The sequence below is a fragment of the Oncorhynchus clarkii genome, unplaced genomic scaffold (assembly GCF_045791955.1).
Source record: "Oncorhynchus clarkii lewisi isolate Uvic-CL-2024 unplaced genomic scaffold, UVic_Ocla_1.0 unplaced_contig_2050_pilon_pilon, whole genome shotgun sequence".
Lineage (NCBI taxonomy): Eukaryota > Metazoa > Chordata > Actinopteri > Salmoniformes > Salmonidae > Oncorhynchus > Oncorhynchus clarkii.
In genome coordinates this window covers 189208-211867 of record NW_027257981.1, presented here as the reverse complement: position 1 = coordinate 211867, position 22660 = coordinate 189208, and the positions used below count along the sequence as shown (strand labels likewise).

Genomic DNA, 22660 nt, shown 5'->3' with positions numbered 1-22660 from the left:
TATTATCTCCAATGTAGCATCTAAAAAACCTGTCTGATCAGGATGAACAATAATATCTGGTGAAACCTTTTTTATTCTGTGCTATGCATTTCACCAGGATTTTCGCATCACAGCGTTGAAGTTGTGATGTTTGTTTAAATGGACTGGATTTTTATACTTACCACCTGGGTCCTGTTTTAGTAGTAATGAAATCAGACCTTGTTGAGTACCTGAAAATGTACCATTTGTATAAGCGTAATTATAACATACTAATAATGGATTTTTTGAGTACATGAAAGGTCTGATATACCTCTACTGGTATACAATCAAGCCCTGGTGTTTTTCCAGACTGAAAATATTTTATTGCTTCAGTTACTCTTCTGTAAGTTGGCCTTCACACTGGTCTTTCTGTATTCATTTTACAGTATTATTATTATTATTATTATTATTTGGAAAGAAATCTTTAGTTAACATAATTCAGTGGAAATGCTTGAGACAAAACATATGCTTAAATGTTGCTTCCTCTTTCAAAATATAGTTTGATGAATCATGTATGACTCCATCATTTGTAACGAGTTTCTCTCAATTCGCTTTGCATTTCTATGTTGAAGATTCAATATTTATTCCATTACCATGAACTTCCTCTATTCCTTTATATAGATCTCATCTCTTTTGACCTAAACTGTTTTTGTTTTAATGATGAGTATTGTATTGAATGGCCTCTAAAAGTACATTTCAGTGTCCCATACAATATGGGGATCTGCTGTACCGATGTTGTGCTGAATAATTATTTTTTTAAATCCAATGATGGAAATGGTATTAATGGGTACGAATTCCCTATGTCAAGTCATTAACTGACTTCTCTCTCTGTCTCTCTCTTTCTCTCTCTCTCTCTAGTGTGTCCTGATAAGTGTCATGCGTGTACGTGGGATGGTGAATGTTGTCATGGCCAGTGTCTGGGTAGCTGTACTGAACCTAACACTGATTCGTCTTGCGCTGCCTGTCTCCACTACTACCACGAGGGGCGTTGCGTTCCAGACTGCCCCCCCGATACCTATAAGTTTGAAGGCTGGCGCTGCGTCACCCTGGACTTCTGCTCCAGCGTCCACCTGCCCGACTTCGACCGCTTCGTCATTCACAGAAGAGAGTGCATGTCTGACTGTCCTTCTGGATTCACACGCAACAAGAGCAAGAGGTGAGTCGGTTTGTCTTCTTCAAACTGTCCAGCAGATGGAGACAGAGGCTGTTATATAGCTATGGCTTTCTCCAATACTTGTCATTCAGACCTGTGGGATCAACTCCTTAGTCTGAGTCCTTAGACGATACATGTGTTGTGTTGTGCTGCTCATCAAATCAAATGTTATTTGTCACATGCGCCGAGTTCAACAGGTGTAGACATGACAGTTAAATGCTTACTTACAAGCCCTTAAAAAAATGCAGTTTTAAGAAAAATAAGTGTTAAAGTATTTACTAAAATAATCTGAATTAAAAAAAGAAATGAAAAATAACAATTAAAAAGCACCAATAAAATAACAGTAGCGAGGCTATATACAGGGGGTATAGAGTCAATGTGCGGGGGCACAGGTTGAGGTAATATGTACATGTAGGTAGAGTTAAAGTGACTATGCATAGATAATAAACAGAGTAGCAGCAGGGTGAGAATTGTGGTGGGGGCGGGGGGGGGCAATGCAAATAGTCCGGGTAACCATATGATTAGACGTTCAGGAGTCTTATGGCTGGGGGTGGAAGGTGTTTAGAAGCCTCGTGGACCTAGTACTGCTTGCCGTGCGGCAGCAGAAAGAACAGTCTGTCTTGGGTGACTGGAGTTTTTGGCAATTTTTTGGGCCTTCCTCTGACACCGCCTGGTATAGAGGTCCTGGATGACAGGAAGCTTGGCCCCAGTGATGTACTGTTCCGTACGCACTACCTTCTGTAGTGCCTTGCGGTCGGAGGCCGCGCCGTTGCCATACCAGGCGGTGATGCAACCAGTCAGGATGCTCTTGATGGTGCAGCTGTAGAACCTTTTAAGGATCTGAGTACCAATGCTAAGTCTTTTCAGTCTCCTGAGTGGGAATAGGTTTTGTCTTACCTTCTTCACTACTGTCTTGGTATGTTTGGACCATGATAGGTTATTGGTGATGTGGACAGCAAGGAGCTTAAAGCTCTCAACCTGCTCCACTACAGCCCCGTCGATGAGAATGGGGGTTTGCTCTGTCCTCGTTTTCCTGTCGTCCACAATCGTCTCCTTTTGTCTTGATCACGTTGAGGGAGAGGTTGTTGTCCTGGCACCACACTGCCAGGTCTCTGACCTCCTCCCTATATGCTGTTTCGTTGTAGTCGGTGATCAGGCCTACCACTGTTGTGTCGTCAGCAAACTTAATGATGGTGTTGGAGTCATGCCTGGCCACTCAATCATGGGTGAACAGGGAGTACAGGAGGGGTCTGAGCACGCACCCCTGAGGGGCCCCAGTGTTGAGGATCAGTGTGGCAGATGTGTTGTTACCTACCCTTACCACCTGGGTGCGACCCTCACCACCTGGGGGCGGCCCGTCAGGAAGTCCATTTGTTTTGATCCAGTTGCAGAGGGAGGTGTTTAGTCCCAGGGTCCTTAGCTTGGTGATGTGCTTTGAGGGCACTATGGTGTTGAACGCTGAGCTGTGGTCAATGAATATCATTCTCACGTAGGTGTTCCTTTTGCCCAGGTGGGAAAGGCAGTGTGGAGTGCAATAGAGATTGCATCATCTGTGGATCTGTTGGGGTGGTATGCAAATTGGTGTGTGTCTAGGTTTTCTGGGACAATTGTGTTGATGTGAGCCATGACCAGCCTTTGAAGCACTTTATGGCTACAGACAGGTTACCTTGGTGTTCTTGGGCACAGGGACTATGGTGGTCTGCTTGAAACATGTTGGTTACTGTCTCCGACAGGGAGAGGTTGAAAATGTCCGTGAAGACACTTGCCAGTTGGTCAACGCATGCTCGGAGTACACGTCCTGGTAATCTGTCTGGCCCTGCGGCCTTGTGAATGTTGCCCTGTTTTAAAGGTCTTACTCACATTGGCTATGGAGAGAGTGATCACACAGTCGTCCGGAACAGCTGACGCTCTCATGCATTCTTCAGTGTTGCTTGCCTCGACGCGAGCATAGAAGTAAGTTAGTTCGTCTGGTAGGCTTGTGTTACTGGGGAGCTTGCGGCTGGGCTTCCCTTTGTAGTCAGTAATAGTTTGCAAGCCCTGCCACATCGGAGCCTGTGTAGTGCGATTTGATCTTAGTCCTGTGTTGACGCTTTGCCTGTTTGATGGTTTGTCGGAGGGCATAGCGGGATTTCTTATAAGCATTCAGATTAGTGTCCCGTTCCTTGAAAGCGGCAGCTCTATCCTCTAGCTCAGTGTGGATGTTGCCTGTAATCCATGGCTTCTGGTTGCTGTATGTACTGATGAAGCCAGTGACCTATATGGGGTACTCCATGCCATTGGAAGAATCCCGGGACATATTCCAGTCTGTGCTAGCTAGAGGTCGACTGATTATGATTTTTCAACGCCGATGCCGATTATTGTAGGACCCTAAAAAAGCCGATACCGATAAAAAAAATATATATATATTAATAATAATAATAATTTTTTTTTTTAAATAAATATTTTTTTTTAATTTAATTTAATGATTTTAATTTGTAATAATGACAATTACAGCACTACTGAATGAACACTTATTTTAACTTAAAATAATACATCAATAACATCAATTTAGCCACACATAAATAATGAAACATGTTCAATTTGGTTTAAATAATGCAAAAACAAAGTGTTGGAGAAGAATGTAAAAGTGCAATATGTGCCATGTAAGAAAGCTAACGTTTAAGTTCCTTGCTCAGAACATGAGAACATATGAAAGCTGGTGGTTCCTTTTAACATGAGTCTTCAATATTCCCAGGTAAGAAGTTTTAGTTTGTAGGACTATTTGTCACTTTAGTATTGCTCAGAACATTTTTATTTTTTTATTTTTTATTTCACCTTTATTTAACCAGGGAGGCTAGTTGAGAACAAGTTCTCATTTGCAACTGCGACCTGGCCAAGATAAAGCATAGCAGTGTGAAAAGACAACAACACAGTTACACATGGAGTAAACAATAAACAAGTCAATAACACAGTAGGAAAAAAAGAGAGTCTATATACATTGTGTGCAAAAGGCATGAGGAGGTAGGCGAATAATTACAATTTAGCAGATTAACACTGGAGTGATAAATGATCAGATGGTCATGTGCAAGTAGAGATACTGGTGTGCAAAAGAGCAGAAAAGTAAATAAATAAAAACAGTATGGGGATGAGGTAGGTAAATTGGGTGGGCTATTTACAGATGGACTATGTACAGCTGCAGCGATCGGCTAGCTGCTCAGATAGCAGATGTTTAAAGTTGGTGAGGGTGATAAAGGTCTCCAACTTCAGCAGAGAACTGGAAGGAAAGGCGGCCAAATGAGGCGTTGGCTTTAGGGATGATCAGTGAGATACACCTGCTGGAGCGCGTGCTACGGATAGGTGTTGCCATCGTGACCAGTGAACTGAGATAAGGCGGAGCTTTACCTAGCATGGACTTGTAGATGACCTGGAGCCAGTGGGTCTGGCAACGAATATGTAGCGAGGGCCAGACGACTAGAGCATACAAGTCGCACTGGTGGGTGGTATAAGGTGCTTTTGTAACAAAACGGATGGCACTGTGATAAACTGCATCCAGTTTGCTGAGTAGAGTATTGGAAGCTATTTTGTAGATGACATCGCCGAAGTCGAGGATCGGTAGGATAGTCAATTTTACTAGGGTAAGTTTGGCGGTGTGAGTGAAAGAGGATTTGTTGCGAAATAGAAAGCCGACTCTAGATTTGATTTTAGATGTTTGATATGAGTCTGGAAGGAGAGTTTACAGTCTAGCCAGACACCTAGGTACTTATAGACCTCCACATATTCTAGGTCGGAACCATCCAGGGTGGTGATGCTAGTCGGGCGTGCAGGCAGCAAACGGTTGAAAAGCATGCATTTGGTTTTACTAGCGTTTAAGAGCAGTTGGAGGCCACGGAAGGAGTGTTGTATGGCATTGTAGCTTGTTTGGAGGTTAGATAGCACAGTGTCCAAGGAAGGGCCAGAAGTATACAGAATGGTGTCGTCTGCGTAGAGGTGGATCAGGGAATCGCCCGCAGCAAGAGCAACATCAAATCAAATTTATTTTATATAGCCCTTCGTACATCAGCTGATATCTCAAAGTGCTGTACAGAAACCCAGCCTAAAACCCCAAACAGCAAGCAATGCAGGTGTAGAAGCACGGTGGCTTGGAAAAACTCCCTAGAAAGGCCAAAACCTAGGAAGAAACCTAGAGAGGAACCAGGCTATGTGGGGTGGCCAGTCCTCTTCTGGCTGTGCCGTGCGGAGATTATAACAGAACATGGCCAAGATGTTCAAATGTTCATAAATGACCAGCATGGTCCAATAATAATAAGGCAGAACAGTTGAAACTGGAGCAGCAGCACGGCCAGGTGGACTGGGGACAGCAAGGAGTCATCATGTCAGGTAGTCCTGAGGCATGGTCCTAGGGCTCAGGTCCTCCGAGAGAGAGAAAGAGAGAATTAGAGAGAGCACACTTAAATTCACACAGGACACCGAATAGGACAGGAGAAGTACTCCAGATATAACAAACTGACCCTAGCCCCCCGACACATAAACTACTGCAGCATAAATACTGGAGGCTGAGACAGGAGGGGTCAGGAGACACTGTGGTCCCATCCGAGGACACCCCCGGACAGGGCCAAACAGGAAGGATATATACAGAGAAAAGAGTCGGCCCGAGAATTTAACCCTGTGGCACCCCCATAGTGACTGCCAGAGGACCGGACAACATGCCCTCCGATTTGACACACTGAACTCTGTCTGCAAAGTAGATGGTGAACCAGGCAAGGCAGTCATTAGAAACACCGAGGCTACTGAGTCTGCCGATAAGAATATGGTGATTGACAGAGTCGAAAGCCTTAGCCAGGTCGATGAAGACGGCTGCACAGTACTGTCTTTTATCGATGGCGGTTATGATATCGTTTAGTACCTTGAGCGTGGCTGAGGTGCACCTGTGACCGGCTCGGAAACCAGATTGCACAGCGGAGAAGGTACGGTGGGATTCGAGATGGTCAGTGATCTGTTTGTTCACTTGGCTTTCGAAGACCTTAGATAGGCAGGGCAGGATAGATATAGGTCTGTAACAGTTTGGGTCCAGGGTGTCTCCCCCTTTGAAGAGGGGGATGACCGCGGCAGCATTCCAATCCTTGGGGATCTCAGACGATACGAAAGAGAAGTTGAACAGGCTGGTAATAGGGGTTGCGACAATGCCGGCGGATAGTTTCAGAAATAGAGGGTCCAGATTGTCAAGCCCAGCTGATTTGTATGGGTCCAGGTTTTGCAGCTCTTTCAGAACATCTGCTATCTGGATTTGGGTAAAGGAGAAGCTGGGGAGGCTTGGACAAGTAGCTGCGGGGGGGGGGGGCTGTTGGCCGAGGTTGGAGTAGCCAGGAAGAAGGCATGGCCAGCCGTTGAGAAATGCTTGTTGAAGTTTTCGATTATCATGGATTTATCGGTGGTGACCGTGTTACCTGCAGTGGGCAGCTGGGAGGAGGTGCTCTTGTTCTCCCAGAACTTTTTGGAGTTAGATCGCGTTGCATATCGCGGGGACTATTCGATGCTATTGCAGTCCGCCACAGTATGTTTTTGTGCTGGTCGAGGGCAGTCCGGTCTGGAGTGAACCAAGGGCTATATCTGTTCTTAGTTCTGCATTTTTTGAACGGAACATGCTTATCTAAGATGGTGAGGAAGTTACTTTTAAAGAATGACCAGCCATCCTCAACTGATGGGATGAGGTCAATATCCCTCCAGGATACCTGGGCCAGGTCGATTAGAAAGGCCTGCTCGCAGAAGTGTTGTGACATTTGAGAGAGACATACAGCGAGGCATACAGTAATCGCAGGTGTTGATTGGGAGAGCTAGCTAAAACAACAGGTGAGACAACAACAGCTAATCAGCTAGCACAACAACAGCAGATAAAATGGCGATGACTAGGCAGAGAGGGTCGAATTAACTACACACAGAGCCTGAGTTCGCGTCTGGGACCGACAGACAAAACATAAATAAACAGAATGGAGTACCGTGATTAATGGACAGTCCAGCAGGCATCAGCTATGTAGCCAAGTGATCCTAGTGTCCAGGGGGCAGCAGTAGATGGAACAGGGAAGCCGCCACTACGCTAGCACGCGGGTGACACAGCGTTTAAGGTTAGTATCCCGGGGCTAGTAGGAGCGTCTGCTCCGACGGAGGCCGGTTGAAGGCACAGCGGATGGAGTATTCGTCGGTGTATTCGTCGCCGTAACCGACTTCAGTGGGCAAATGCTCACCTTCGATGGCCACTGGCACGCTGGAGACGTGTGCTCTTCCGGGATGAATCCCGGTTGGAACTGTACCGGGCAGATGGCAGACAAGGTGTGGGCGAGCAGTTTGCTGATGTGAACATAGTGCCCCATGGTGGCGGTGGGGTTATGGTATGGGTAAATTGAATGCGCAGAGATACCACGACGAGATCCTGATCAACTCATGCTGCCAAACATACCCTCGTAAAACTGACCATCCTACCAATCCTCGACTTTGGCGATGTCATCTATAAAATAGCCTCCAACACTACTCAACAAACTGGATGCAGTCTATCACAGTGCCATCCGTTTTGTCACCAAAGCCCTATACACTACCCACCATTGCGACCTGTACGCTCTCGTTGGTTGGCCCTCGCTTCATACTCGTCGCCAAACCCACTGGCTACTGGTCATCTATAAGTCTCTGCTAGGTAAATCTCTACCTTATTTCAGATCACTGGTCACCATAGCAGCACCCACTCGTAGCACGAGCTCCAGCAGGTATATATCTCACTAGTCACCCCCAAAGCCAATTCCTCCTTTGGTCGTCTTTCCTTCCAGTTCTCTGCTGCCCATGACTGGAACGAATTGCAAAAATCTGTGAAGCTGGAGACTCATATCTCTCTCACTAGCTTTAAGCACCAGCTGTCAGAGCAGCTCACAGATCACTGCACCTGTTCATAGCCCATCTGTAAACAGCCCATCTATCTACCTACCTCATCCCCATACTGGTATTTTTTTATTTTTTTATTTTGCTCCTTTGCACCCCAGTATCTCTACCTGCACATTCATCTTCTGCCGATCTACCATTCCAGTGTTTAATTGCTATATTGTAATTACTTCGCCACCATGGCCTATTTATTTCCTTATCTTACCTAATTTGCCCTCACTGTATATAGACTTTTTGTTTTCTTTTGTTCTACTGTATTATTGACTGTATGTTTTGTTTATTCCATGTGTAACTCTGTGTTGTTGTAGGTGTCGAATTGCTATGCTTTATCTTGGCCAGGTCGCAGTTGTAAATGAGAACTTGTTCTCAACTAGCCTACCTGGTTAAATAAAGGTGAAATATATATATATTTTTTTAACTCTGTCAAGGAGATGTGTCGCGCTGCACGAGGCAAACGGTGGTCACACCAGATACTGACATGTTTTCGGATCCACACCCCTATCTGTTTTAAACAGTTCTCTTTGCCCAACAGATGAATATCTGTATTCCCAGTCCTGTGAAATCCATAGATTAGGACCTAATGAATTTATTACACTGATTTCCTTATGACCTGTAACTCAGTAGAATATTTGAAATGGTTGTTTGCGTTTATATTTTTGTTCAGTATAGTATGTTTTATGTCTGTCTGACTGTTCCTCTCCCACTCTGCCCCATCTCCAGTATGTTCTGCAGTGCGTGTGACGGGCTATGTGATAAGATCTGTGATGAGAAGGTCATTGACTCCGTGGACGCGGCCCAGTCTCTGAAGGGATGTACCGTCGTCAAGGGCAACCTACAAATCAACATCCGTAGAGGACGTAAGTACTTGTTATAGTACAGTTATATATCACTGCCTGTTATAGTACAGTTATATATCACTACCTGTTATAGTACAGTTATATATCACTACCTGTTATAGTACAGTTATACAGTGCCTTGCGAAAGTATTCGGCCCCCTTGAACTTTGCGACCTTTTGCCACATTTCAGGCTTCAAACATAAAGATATAAAACTGTATTTTTTTGTGAAGAATCAACAACAAGTGGGACACAATCATGAAGTGGAACGACATTTATTGGATATTTCAAACTTTTTTAACCTGTTGCGACGACCAAACCCGGATCCGGGATTCTATTTATAGACCTAAGCTCATTACCATAACGCAACGTTAACTATTCATGAAAATCGCAAATGAAATGAAATAAATATGCTATCTCTCAAGCTTAGCCTTTTGTTAACAACACTGTCATCTCAGATTTTCAAAATATGCTTTTCAACCATAGGAAAACAATCATTTGTGTAACAGTAGCTAGCTAGCGTAGCATTTAGCGTTAGCATTAGCATTTAGCAGGCAACTATCACAAAAACAAGTAAAGCCTTCAAATAAAATAACTTACCTTTGAAGAACTTCTGATGTTTTCAATGAGGAGACTCTCAGTTAGATAGCAGATGCTCAGTTTTTCCAAAAAGATTCTTTGTGTATTAGAAATAGCTCCGTTTTGTACATCACATTTGGCTACCAAAAAAAAAAAAAAAAAACGAAAATTCAGCCCTCAAAACGCGAACTTTTTTCCAAATTAACTCCATAATATCGACTGAAACATGGCAAACGTGGTTTAGAATCAATCCTCAAGGTGTTTTTCCACATATCTCTTCGATGATATATCCTTCGTGGAAGCCTGGTTTCTCCTTGCTCTCAAATGGAAAAATAATTGGACCTGGCTTTGCGCTCCAATTTCGACGCAGGGACACCAGGCGGACACTTGGAAAATGTAGTCTCTTATGGTCAATCTTCCAATGATATGCCTACAAATACGTCACAATGCTGCAAACACCTTGGGGAAACGACAGAAAGTGTAGGCTCATTCCTTGCGCAATCACAGCCATATAAGGAGACAATGGAAAACAGAGCTTCAGAGATTCTGCTCATTTCCTGGTTGACGTATCATCTTGGTTTCACCTGTAGAATGAGTTCTGGGGCACTTACAGACAATATCTTTGCAGATTCTGAAACTTCAGAGTGTTTTCTTTCCAAAACGGTCAATAATATGCATAGTGGAGCATCTTTTCGTGACAAAATATTGCGCTTAAAACGGGAACGTTTTTTATCCAAAAATGAAATAGCGCCCCTAGAGATCCAAGAGGTTAACAAATCAAAAACTGAAAAATTGGGCGTGCAAAATTATTCAGCCCCTTTACTTTCAGTGCAGCAAACTCTCTCCAGAAGTTCAGTGAGGATCTCTGAATGATCCAATGTTGACCTAAATGACTAATGATGATAAATACAATCCACCTGTGTGTAATCAAGTCTCCGTATAAATGCACCTGCACTGTGATAGTCTCAGAGGTCCGTTAAAAGCGCAGAGAGCATCATGAAGAACAAGGAACACACCAGGCAGGTCCAAGATACTGTTGTGAAGAAGTTTAAAGCCGGATTTGGATACAAAAAGATTTCCCAAACTTTAAACATCCCAAGGAGCACTGTGCAAGCGATAATATTGAAATGGAAGGAGTATCAGACCACTGCAAATCTACCAAGACCTGGCCGTCCCTCTAAACGTTCAGCTCATACAAGGAGAAGACTGATCAGAGATGCAGCCAAGAGGCCCATGATCACTCTGGATGAACTGCAGAGATCTACAGCTGAGGTGGGAGACTCTGTCCATAGGACAACAATCAGTCGTATATTGCACAAATCTGGCCTTTATGGAAGAGTGGCAAGAAGAAAGCCATTTCTTAAAGATATCCATAAAAAGTGTTGTTTAAAGTTTGCCACAAGCCACCTGGGAGACACACCAAACATGTGGAAGAAGGTGCTCTGGTCAGATGAAACCAAAATTGAACTTTTTGGCAACAATGCAAAACGTTATGTTTGGCGTAAAAGCAACACAGCTGAACACACCATCCCCACTGTCAAACATGGTGGTGGCAGCATCATGGTTTGGGCCTGCTTTTCTTCAGCAGGTACAGGGAAGATGGTTAAAATTGATGGGAAGATGGATGGAGCCAAATACAGGACCATTCTGGAAGAAAACCTGATGTAGTCTGCAAAAGACCTGAGAGTGGGACGGAGATTTGTCTTCCAACAAGACAATGATCCAAAACATAAAGCAAAATCTACAATGGAATGGTTAAAAAATAAACATATCCAGGTGTTAGAATGGCCAAGTCAAAGTCCAGACTTGAATCTGTGGAATGAACTGAAAACTGCTGTTCACAAATGCTCTCCATCCAACCTCACTGAGTTCGAGCTGTTTTGCAAGGAGGAATGGGAAAAAATGTCAGTCTCTCGATGTGCAAAACTGATAGAGACATACCCCAAGCGACTTACAGCTGTAATCGCAGCAAAAGGTGGCGCTACAAAGTATTAACTTAAGGGGGCTGAATCATTTTGCACGCCCAATTTTTCAGTTTTTGATTTGTTAAAAAAGTTTGAAATATCCAATAAATGTCGTTCCACTTCATGATTGTGTCCCACTTGTTGTTGAAAAAATACAGTTTTATATCTTTATGTTTGAAGCCTGAAATGTGGCAAAAGGTCGCAAAGTTCAAGGGGGCCGAATACTTTCGCAAGGCACTGTATATCACTACCTGTTATAGTACAGTTATATATCACTACCTGTTATCCTAGGGAACAGTGAGAGGCAACGATCCTAACTCCTTTCTCTGTCTCCTCCTCTAGAGAACAGTGAGAGGCAACGATCCTAACTCCTTTCTGTCTCCTCCTCTAGAGAACAGTGAGAGGCAACGATCCAAACTCCTTTCTCTGTCTCCTCCTCTAGAGAACAGTGAGAGGCAACGATCCAAACTCCTGTCTCTGTCTCCTCCTCTAGAGAACAGTGAGAGGCAACGATCCTAACTCCTTTCTCTGTCTCCTCCTCTAGAGAACAGTGAGAGGCAACATTCCAAACTCCTGTCTCTGTCTCCTCTCCTCCTCTAGAGAACAGTGAGAGGCAACGATCCAAACTCCTTTCTCTGTCTCCTCCTCTAGAGAACAGTGACAGGCAACAATCCTAACCTAACTCCTCTCCTCCCCTCCTCTAGAGAACATAGTGTCTGAGCTGGAGAGTTTCATGGGATTGATCCAGACAGTGACTGGCTACGTGAGAATCAGACACTCTCAGACGCTGGGCTCCCTGTCCTTCCTCAAGAGCCTCCGCTACATCAATGGAGAGGATCTGATGGACGAGTATGTTACCACATTATTATGGATCCTCATTCATCTTCATCCTCATCATCGTTCCCCCAGCTACTACTACTACTACTACTGCTACTACTACTACTGCTACTACTACCACTACTACTACTACTACTACTACTACTAATACCGCTACTTCTACCACCACCCCCTCCCTCCTCCTCCTCCTCTTCCTCCTCTTCCTGGGGTTTATTATGGATCCCCATTAGTTCCTGTCAAGGCAGCAGCTACTCTTCCTGGGGTTTATTATGGATCCCCATTAGTTCCTGTTGCCAAGGCAGCAGCTACTCTTCCTGGGGTTTATTATGGATCCCCATTAGTTCCTGCCAAGGCAGCAGCTACTCTTCCTGGGGTTTATTATGGATCCCCATTAGTTCCTGCCAAGGCAGCAGCTACTCTTCCTGGGGTTTATTATGGATCCCCATTAGTTCCTGTTGCCAAGGCAGCAGCTACTCTTCCTGGGGTTTATTATGGATCCCCATTAGTTCCTGTTGCCCCATTAGTTCCTGTCCCCACCCCTCTACATTCTGTCAGCTTTGTAAAGGAGGATCAGGATCAGCTCCCCACCCCTCTACATTCTGTCAGCTTTGTAAAGGAGGATCAGGACCAGCTCCCCACCCCTCTACATTCTGTCAGCTTTGTAAAGGAGGACCAGGACCAGCTCCCCACCCCTCTACATTCTGGCAGCTTTGTAAAGGAAGACCAGCTCCCCACCCCTCTACATTCTGTCAGCTTTGTAAAGGAGGACCAGCTCCCCACCCCTCTACATTCTGTCAGCTTTGTAAAGGAGGATCAGGACCAGCTCCCCACCCCTCTACATTCTGTCAGCTTTGTAAAGGAGGATCAGGACCAGCTCCCCACCCCTCTACATTCTGTCAGCTTTGTAAAGGAGGATCAGGACCAGCTCCCCACCCCCCTACATTCTGTCAGCTTTGTAAAGGAGGATCAGGACCAGCTCCCCACCCCTCTACATTCTGTCAGCTTTGTAAAGGAGGATCAGGACCAGCTCCCCACCCCTCTACATTCTGTCAGCTTTGTAAAGGAGGATCAGGACCAGCTCCTCGCCCCTCTACATTCTGTCAGCTTTGTAAAGGAGGATCAGGACCAGCTCCCCACCCCTCTACATTCTGTCAGCTTTGTAAAGGAGGATCAGGACCAGCTCCCCACCCCTCTACATTCTGTCAGCTTTGTAAAGGAGGATCAGGACCAGCTCCTCGCCCCTCTACATTCTGTCAGCTTTGTAAAGGAGGATCAGGACCAGCTCCCCACCCCTCTACATTCTGTCAGCTTTGTAAAGGAGGATCAGGACCAGCTCCCCACCCCTCTACTGTCAGCTTTGTAAAGGAGGATCAGGACCAGCTCCTCGCCCCTCTACATTCTGTCAGCTTTGTAAAGGAGGATCAGGACCAGCTCCCCACCCCTCTACATTCTGTCAGCTTTGTAAAGGAGGATCAGGACCAGCTCCTCGCCCCTCTACATTCTGTCAGCTTTGTAAAGGAGGATCAGGACCAGCTGTCAGCTTTGTAAAGGAGGATCAGGACCAGCTCCCCACCCCTCTACATTCTGTCAGCTTTGTAAAGGAGGATCAGGACCAGCTCCCCACCCCTCTACTGTCAGCTTTGTAAAGGAGGATCAGGACCAGCTCCCCACCCCTCTACATTCTGTCAGCTTTGTAAAGGAGGATCAGGACCAGCTCCCCACCCCTCTACATTCTGTCAGCTTTGTAAAGGAGGATCAGGACCAGCTCCCCACCCCTCTACATTCTGTCAGCTTTGTAAAGGAGGATCAGGACCAGCTCCTCGCCCCTCTACATTCTGTCAGCTTTGTAAAGGAGGATCAGGACCAGCTCCCCACCCCTCTACATTCTGTCAGCTTTGTAAAGGAGGATCAGGACCAGCTCCCCACCCCTCTACTGTCAGCTTTGTAAAGGAGGATCAGGACCAGCTCCCCACCCCTCTACATTCTGTCAGCTTTGTAAAGGAGGATCAGGACCAGCTCCCCACCCCTCTACATTCTGTCAGCTTTGTAAAGGAGGATCAGGACCAGCTCCCCACCCCTCTACATTCTGTCAGCTTTGTAAAGGAGGATCAGGACCAGCTCCTCGCCCCTCTACATTCTGTCAGCTTTGTAAAGGAGGATCAGGACCAGCTCCCCACCCCTCTACATTCTGTCAGCTTTGTAAAGGAGGATCAGGACCAGCTCCCAACCCCTCTACTGTCAGCTTTGTAAAGGAGGATCAGGACCAGCTCCCCACCCCTCTACATTCTGTCAGCTTCGTAAAGGAGGATCAGGACCAGCTCCCCACCCCTCTACATTCTGTCAGCTTTGTAAAGGAGGATCAGGACCAGCTCCCCACCCCTCTACATTCTGTCAGCTTTGTAAAGGAGGATCAGGACCAGCTCCTCGCCCCTCTACATTCTGTCAGCTTTGTAAAGGAGGATCAGGACCAGCTCCCCACCCCTCTACATTCTGTCAGCTTTGTAAAGGAGGATCAGGACCAGCTCCCCACCCCTCTACATTCAGTCAGCTTTGTAAAGGAGGATCAGGACCAGCTCCCCACCCCTCTACTGTCAGCTTTGTAAAGGAGGATCAGGACCAGCTCCCCACCCCTCTACATTCTGTCAGCTTTGTAAAGGAGGATCAGGACCAGCTCCCCACCCCTCTACATTCTGTCAGCTTTGTAAAGGAGGATCAGGACCAGCTCCCCACCCCTCTACTGTCAGCTTTGTAAAGGAGGATCAGGACCAGCTCCCCACCCCTCTACATTCTGTCAGCTTTGTAAAGGAGGATCAGGACCAGCTCCCCACCCCTCTACATTCTGTCAGCTTTGTAAAGGAGGATCAGGACCAGCTCCCCACCCCTCTACATTCTGTCAGCTTTGTAAAGCAGGATCAGGACCAGCTCCTCGCCCCTCTACTGTCAGCTTATCTGCTTGGTTCTTTTGCCTTTTCATCTTTTAATGGTTTGTTTTGAGGAATTTCCTCTTTCACTCTCTCTCTCTCCGTCGATGTGGCGTTGAGCGTTGCCATGGTAATCAGGTAGCGTATTGAGTGGTGTTTGTAGGGGAATGCTAGGAGAGGTTCCTCTGCGTAGGTTGTCCGTATTACAACTGTCTCTGCATGGCTATTCTATCACAATATGGAGCTATAGGGTTGGTGTGGACCGAAACAGTATTCCCTTTCACCTACATAAAAAACACTGTCCTCTGCTGTTGTCTGAGAGTTTCATTAACAATGGCTCAGTCATACACATTAAAAGATCCTGTCAGGTGTTTAATACATCTGCATTTTACCACCCTGCATCCCACTGTTAGGCAGCAGCATACCACCCTGCATCCCACTGTTAGGCAGCAGCATACCACCCTGCATCCCACTATGTTAGACAGCAGCATACCACCCTGCATCCCACTATGTTAGGCAGCAGCATACCACCCTGCACCCCACTGTTAGGCAGCAGCATACCACCCTGCACCCCACTGTTAGGCAGCAGCATACCACCCTGCATCCCACTATGTTAGGCAGCAGCAGACCACCCTGCATCCTACTGTTAGGCAGCAGCATACCACCCTGCATCCCACTATGTTAGGCAGCAGCCTACCACCCTTTATCCCACTATGTTAGGCAGCAGCATACCACCCTGCATCCCACTATGTTAGGCAGCAGCATACCACCCTGCACCCCACTGTTAGGCAGCAGCATACCACCCTTTATCCCACTATGTTAGGCAGCAGCATACCACCCTGCATCCCACTATGTTAGGCAGCAGCATACCACCCTGCATCCTACTGTTAGGCAGCAGCATACCACCCTGCATCCCACTGTGTTAGGCAGCAGCATACCACCCTGCATCCCACTATGTTAGGCAGCAGCATACCACCCTGCATACCACTGCTGGCTTGCTTCTGAAGCTCAGCAGGGTTGGTCCTGGTCAGTCCCTGGATGGGAGACCAGATGCTGCTGGAAGTGATGTTGGAGGGCCAGTAGGAGGCACTCTTTCCCAATGCCCCAGGGCAGTGATTGGGGACATTGCCCTGTGTAGGGTTGCCATCTTTCGGATGGGATGTTAGACGGGTGTCTTGACTCTGTGGTCACTAAAGATCCCATGGCACTTATTGTAATAGTAGGGGTGTTAATCCCGGTATTCTGGCTAAATGCTCAATCTGGCTCTCATAATATAAGTCACCTAATCATCCCCAGCTTCCAATTGGTTCATTCATCCCCCTCCTCTCCCCTGTAACTATTCCCCAGGTAGAATGTGTTCTCAACTTGTAAAATAAATAAATACGTTGTTGCTGTCGTAATATTGCCTCTGATTCAACTGTAAACCACAGCAGCAACATGTGTTGTGGTGGTTTGGATGAGATGGATCTGCCAGGGCAGGCCTAGATAGTATGACCTTGCTTTGTCTGCTCCTTCGTTGCTCTCGCTAATGGGCCACCTCAACCTCACGGAGCGATCGGAACGTTTTCAAAAATGGCATCCGAAGTCACGAGAGGGTCTTGGCCTAAACCCCCACCTCTCCTCACCCGTCCTCCCCCTCTCCACTTCCCCTCGGCCTTGTCTCTCTCTCTCTGATTAGAAAGTTATCTGCTCCAAGGCTCACTGCATTCCTGCCATTCCTGAGTCCTCACGGAACTAAAGTGGTTAAAGTTGTGTTGTTCTACTGACCCTCTCCTCTCTCATTTTTTGTCTTCTCTCCGTTTGGCCCTGTTAAAATCTGCCCCTCTCCTCATTTTCTCTGTCTTCTCTCCGTTTGGCCCTGTTAAAATCTGCCCCTCTCCTCTCTCATTTTCTCTGTCTTCTCTCTGTTTAGCCCTGTTAAAATCTGCCCCTAACCTCTCTCATTTTCTCTGTCTTCTCTCCATTTGGCCCTGTTAAAATCTGCCTCTCATTTTCTCTGTCTTCTCTCTGTTTGGCCCTGTTAAAATCTGCCCCTCTCCTCTCTCATTTTCTCTGTCTTCTCTCCATTTGGCCTTGTTAAAATCTGCCCCTCTCCTCTCTCATTTTCTCTGTCTTCTCTCCGTTTGGCCCTGTTAAAATCTGCCCCTCTCCTCTCTCATTTTCTCTGTCTTCTCTCCGTTTGGCCCTGTTAAAATCTGTCCATCTCCTCTCTCATTTTCTCTGTCTTCTCTCCGTTTGGCCCTGTTAAAATCTGCCCCTTCTCCTCTCTCATTTTCTCTGTCTTCTCTCCGTTTGGCCCTGTTAAAATCTGTCCATCTCCTCTGGTACTGGTCTGGACAGGCAGGATGCAGTAATATTATAATAATCATCTAATCACAAAGGGTGAAAGCAGACTGAGGGTTAGTGTGGTGGAGACCATCAGACTGCAGGGTTAGTGTGGTGGAGACCATCAGACTGCAGGGTTAGTGTGGCGGGGACCATCAGACTGCAGGGTTAGTGTGGCGGGGACCATCAGACTGTAGGGTTAGTGTGGTGGGGGCCATCAGACTGCAGGGTTAGTGTGGTGGGGACCATCAGACTGCAGGGTTAGTGTGGTGGAGACCATCAGACTGCAGGGTTAGTGTGGTGGAGACCATCAGACTGCAGGGTTAGTGTGGTGGAGACCATCAGACTGCAGGGTTAGTGTGGTGGAGACCATCAGACTGCAGGGTTAGTGTGGTGGAGACCATCAGACTGCAGGGTTAGTGTGGTGGGGACCGTCAGACTGCAGGGTTAGTGTGGTGGGGGCCATCAGACTGCAGGGTTAGTGTGGTGGGGACCATCAGACTGAGGGTTAGTGTGGTGGGGGCCATCAGACTGCAGGGTTAGTGTGGTGGGGACCATTAGACTGCAGGGTTAGTGTGGTGGGGACCATCAGACTGCAGGGTTAGTGTGGTGGGGACCATCAGACTGCAGGGTTAGTGTGGTGGGGACCATCAGACTGCAGGGTTAGTGTGGTGGGGACCATCAGACTGCAGGGTTAGTGTGGTGGGGACCATCAGACTGCAGGGTTAGTGTGGTGGGGACCATCAAACTGCAGGGTTAGTGTGGTGGAGACCATCAGACTGCAGGGTTAGTGTGGTGGGGACCATCAGGATATTTCTGTTTACTGTTGGTGACTCCCTGTTCTTTCTCCTCCCTACTCCCTCCCCATCTCTCCTTCCTCTACCTCTCTCTCTCTCTACCTCCCCACCTCTCTCTCCCTCCCCACCTCCACCTCTCTCTACCTCCCTCTACCTCCCCACCTCTCTCTCTCTCTTCCTCCCCATCTCTCTACCTCTCTCCCTCCCCACCTCTCTCCTCTCTCTTTCTCCCTCCCAACCTCTCTCTCCCTCCCCACCTCTCTCTTCCTCCCCCTCTCTCTTCCTCTCCACCTCTCTCTTCCTCCCCACCTCTCTTCCTCCCCACCTCTCTCTCCCTCCCCACCTCTCTCTCCCTCCCCACCTCTCTCTCCCTCCCCACCTCTCTCTTCCTCCCCCTCTCTCTTCCTCCCCCTCTCTCTTCCTCCCCACCTCTCTCTTCCTCCCCACCTCTCTTCCTCCCCACCTCTCTCTCCCTCCCCACCTCTCTCTGTCCTCTCTCCTCTCTCTCCCTCCCCACCTCTCTCCCTCTTCTCTCCTCTCTCTCCCTCCCCACCTCTCTCCCTCTTCTCTCCTCTCTCTCCCTCCCCACCTCTCTCCCTCTTCTCTCCTCTCTCTCCCTCTTCTCTCCTCTCTCTCCCTCCCCACCTCTCTCCCTCTTCTCTCCTCTCTCTCCCTCCCCACCTCTCTCTCCTCTCTCTCCCTCCACACCTCTCCCTCCCCACCTCTCTCTCCTCTCTCTCCCTCCCCACCTCTCTCTCCTCTCTCTCCCTCTTCTCTCCTCTCTCTCCCTCCCCACCTCTCTCCCTCTTCTCTCCTCTCTCTCCCTCTTCTCTCCTCTCTCTCCCTCCCCACCTCTCTCTCCTCTCTCTCCCTCCACACCTCTCCCTCCCCTCCTCTCTCTCCCTCCCCACCTCTCTCTCCTCTCTCTCCCTCCCCACCTCTCTCTCCTCTCTTCTCTGTTCCTCCTCTCCGCCCCCTCAATCCCCTCAGCATGTATGCTTTCCATGCAGTAGACAATCAGCACCTCCAGTTCTTGTGGGATTGGACCCAGCACAACCTGACCATCCGGGCCGGGAAACTGTTCTTCCGATCCAACCCTAAACTCTGCATGTCGGAGATCCGGAAGATGTGGCAGAGGACGGGCATCACAGAGAAGTTTGAGGAGGACGACTTCAGGAACAACGGAGACCGAGCAAGCTGTACGATACTTTATTTATATTATACTGTACTATACAGCTCTATGATATTATACTGTACTGTACAGCTCTATGATATTATACTGTACTGTACAGCTCTATGATATTATACTGTACTATACAGCTCTATGATATTATACTGTACAGCTCTATGATATTATACTGTACAGCTCTATGCTATTATACTGTACTGTACAGCTCTATGCTATTATACTGTACTGTACAGCTCTATGCTATTATACTGTACTATAAAGCTCTATGCTATTATACTGTACTATACAGCTCTATGATATTATACTGTACTATACAGCTCTATGATATTATACTGTACTATACAGCTCTATGCTATTATACTGTACTATACAGCTCTATGATATTATACTGTACTATACAGCTCTATGCTATTATACTGTACAGCTCTATGATATTATACTGTACAGCTCTATGATATTATACTGTACTATACAGCTCTATGCTATTATACTGTACTATACAGCTCTATGATATTATACTGTACTATACGGCTCTATGATAATATACTGTACTATACAGCTCTATGATATCATACTGTACTATACGGCTCTATGATATTATACTGTACAGCTCTATGATATTATACTGTACTATACAGCTCTATGATATTATACTGTACAGCTCTATGATATTATACTGTACTGCTCTATGATATTATACTGTACTGCTCTATGATATTATACTGTACTATACAGCTCTATGATATTATACTGTACTATACAGCTCTATGATATTATACTGTACTATACGGCTCTATGATAATATACTGTACTATACGGCTCTATGATATTATACTGTACTATACGGCTCTATGATATTATACTGTACAGCTCTATGATATTATACTGTACTATACAGCTCTATGATATTATACTGTACATCTCTATGATATTATACTGTACAGCTCTATGATATTATACTGTACAGCTCTATGATATTATACTGTACAGCTCTGATATTATACTGTACTATACAGCTCTATGATATTATACTGTATGGCTCTGATATTATACTGTACTATACAGCTCTATGATATTATACTGTACTATACAGCTCTATGATATTATACTGTACTATACAGCTCTATGATAATATACTGTACTATACGGCTCTATGATATTATACTGTACTATACGGCTCTATGATAATATACTGTACTATACGGCTCTATGATATTATACTGTACTATACGGCTCTATGATATTATACTGTACAGCTCTATGATATTATACTGTACTATACAGCTCTATGATATTATACTGTACAGCTCTATGATATTATACTGTACAGCTCTATGATATTATACTGTACAGCTCTATGATATTATACTGTACAGCTCTGATATTATACTGTACTATACAGCTCTGATAATATACTGTACGGCTCTGATATTATACTGTACTATACATCTCTATGATATTATACTGTACTATACAGCTCTATGATATTATACTGTACTATACAGCTCTATGATATTATACTGTACTGTACAGTTCTATGATATTATACTGTACTGTACGGCTCTGATATTATACTGTACTATACAGCTCTATGATATTATACTGTACTATACAGCTCTATGATATTATACTGTACTATACAGCTCTATGATATTATACTGTACTATACAGCTCTATGATATTATACTGTACTATACAGCTCTATGATATTATACTGTACTGTACAGCTCTATGATATTATACTGTACAGCTCTATGATATTGTACTATACAGCTCTATGATATTATACTGTACAGCTCTATGATATTATACTGTACAGCTCTATGATATTGTACTGTACTATACAGCTCTATGCTATTATACTGTACTATACAGCTCTATGATATTATACTGTACTATACAGCTCTATGATATTATACTGTACAGCTCTATGATATTATACTGTACTATACAGCTCTATGATATTATACTGTACTATACAGCTCTATGATATTATACTGTACTATACAGCTCTATGATATTATACTGTACTATACGGCTCTATGATATTATACTGTACTATATGGCTCTATGATATTATACTGTACTATACGGCTCTATGATATTATACTGTACAGCTCTATGATATTATACTGTACTATACAGCTCTATGATATTATACTGTACAGCTCTATGATATTATACTGTACAGCTCTATGATATTATACTGTACAGCTCTGATATTATACTGTACTTTACAGCTCTGATAATATACTGTACGGCTCTGATATTATACTGTACTATACAGCTCTATGATATTATACTGTACAGCTCTATGATATTATACTGTACTATACAGCTCTATGATATTATACTGTACAGCTCTATGATATTATACTGTACTGTACAGCTCTATGATATTATACAGCTCTATGATATTATACTGTACAGCTCTATGATATTGTACAGCTCTATGATATTATACTGTACAGCTCTATGATATTGTACTATACAGCTCTATGATATTATACTGTACAGCTCTATGATATTATACTGTACTGTACAGCTCTATGATATTATACTGTACAGCTCTATGATATTATACTGTACTATACTGCTCTATGATATTATACTGTACTATACAGCTCTATGATATTATACTGTACGGCTCTATGATATTATACTGTACTATACAGCTCTATGATATTATACTGTACTATACAGCTCTATGATATTATACTGTACTATACGGCTCTATGATAATATACTGTACTATACGGCTCTATGATATTATACTGTACTATACGGCTCTATGATATTATACTGTACTATACAGCTCTATGATATTATACTGTACTATACAGCTCTGATATTGTACTGTACGGCTCTATGATATTATACTGTACGGCTCTATGATATTATACTATACTGTACAGCTCTATGATATTATACTGTACTATACAGCTCTATGATATTATACTGTACTGTACAGCTCTATGATATTATACTGTACAGCTCTATGATATTATACTATACTGTACAGCTCTATGATATTATACTGTACAGCTCTATGATATTATACTATACTGTACAGCTCTATGATATTATACTGTACTGTACAGCTCTATGCTATTATACTGTACTGTACGGCTCTATGATATTA

The 22660-nt window shown here is 45.1% G+C and overlaps 1 protein-coding gene across 1 annotated transcript in view; it reads left to right on the top strand.

The window, feature by feature from the left end:
* The window catches only part of LOC139394389 (insulin-like growth factor 1 receptor), a 109117-nt gene that overhangs the window by 30106 nt on the left and 56351 nt on the right, over positions 1-22660 (top strand). Inside the window, exons 4-7 of the mRNA XM_071142443.1 lie at positions 877-1174; positions 8792-8928; positions 12154-12298; positions 19320-19528. Coding sequence (XP_070998544.1) covers positions 877-1174; positions 8792-8928; positions 12154-12298; positions 19320-19528 — 789 coding nt within the window. The remainder of the gene's footprint in view (positions 1-876; positions 1175-8791; positions 8929-12153; positions 12299-19319; positions 19529-22660) is intronic.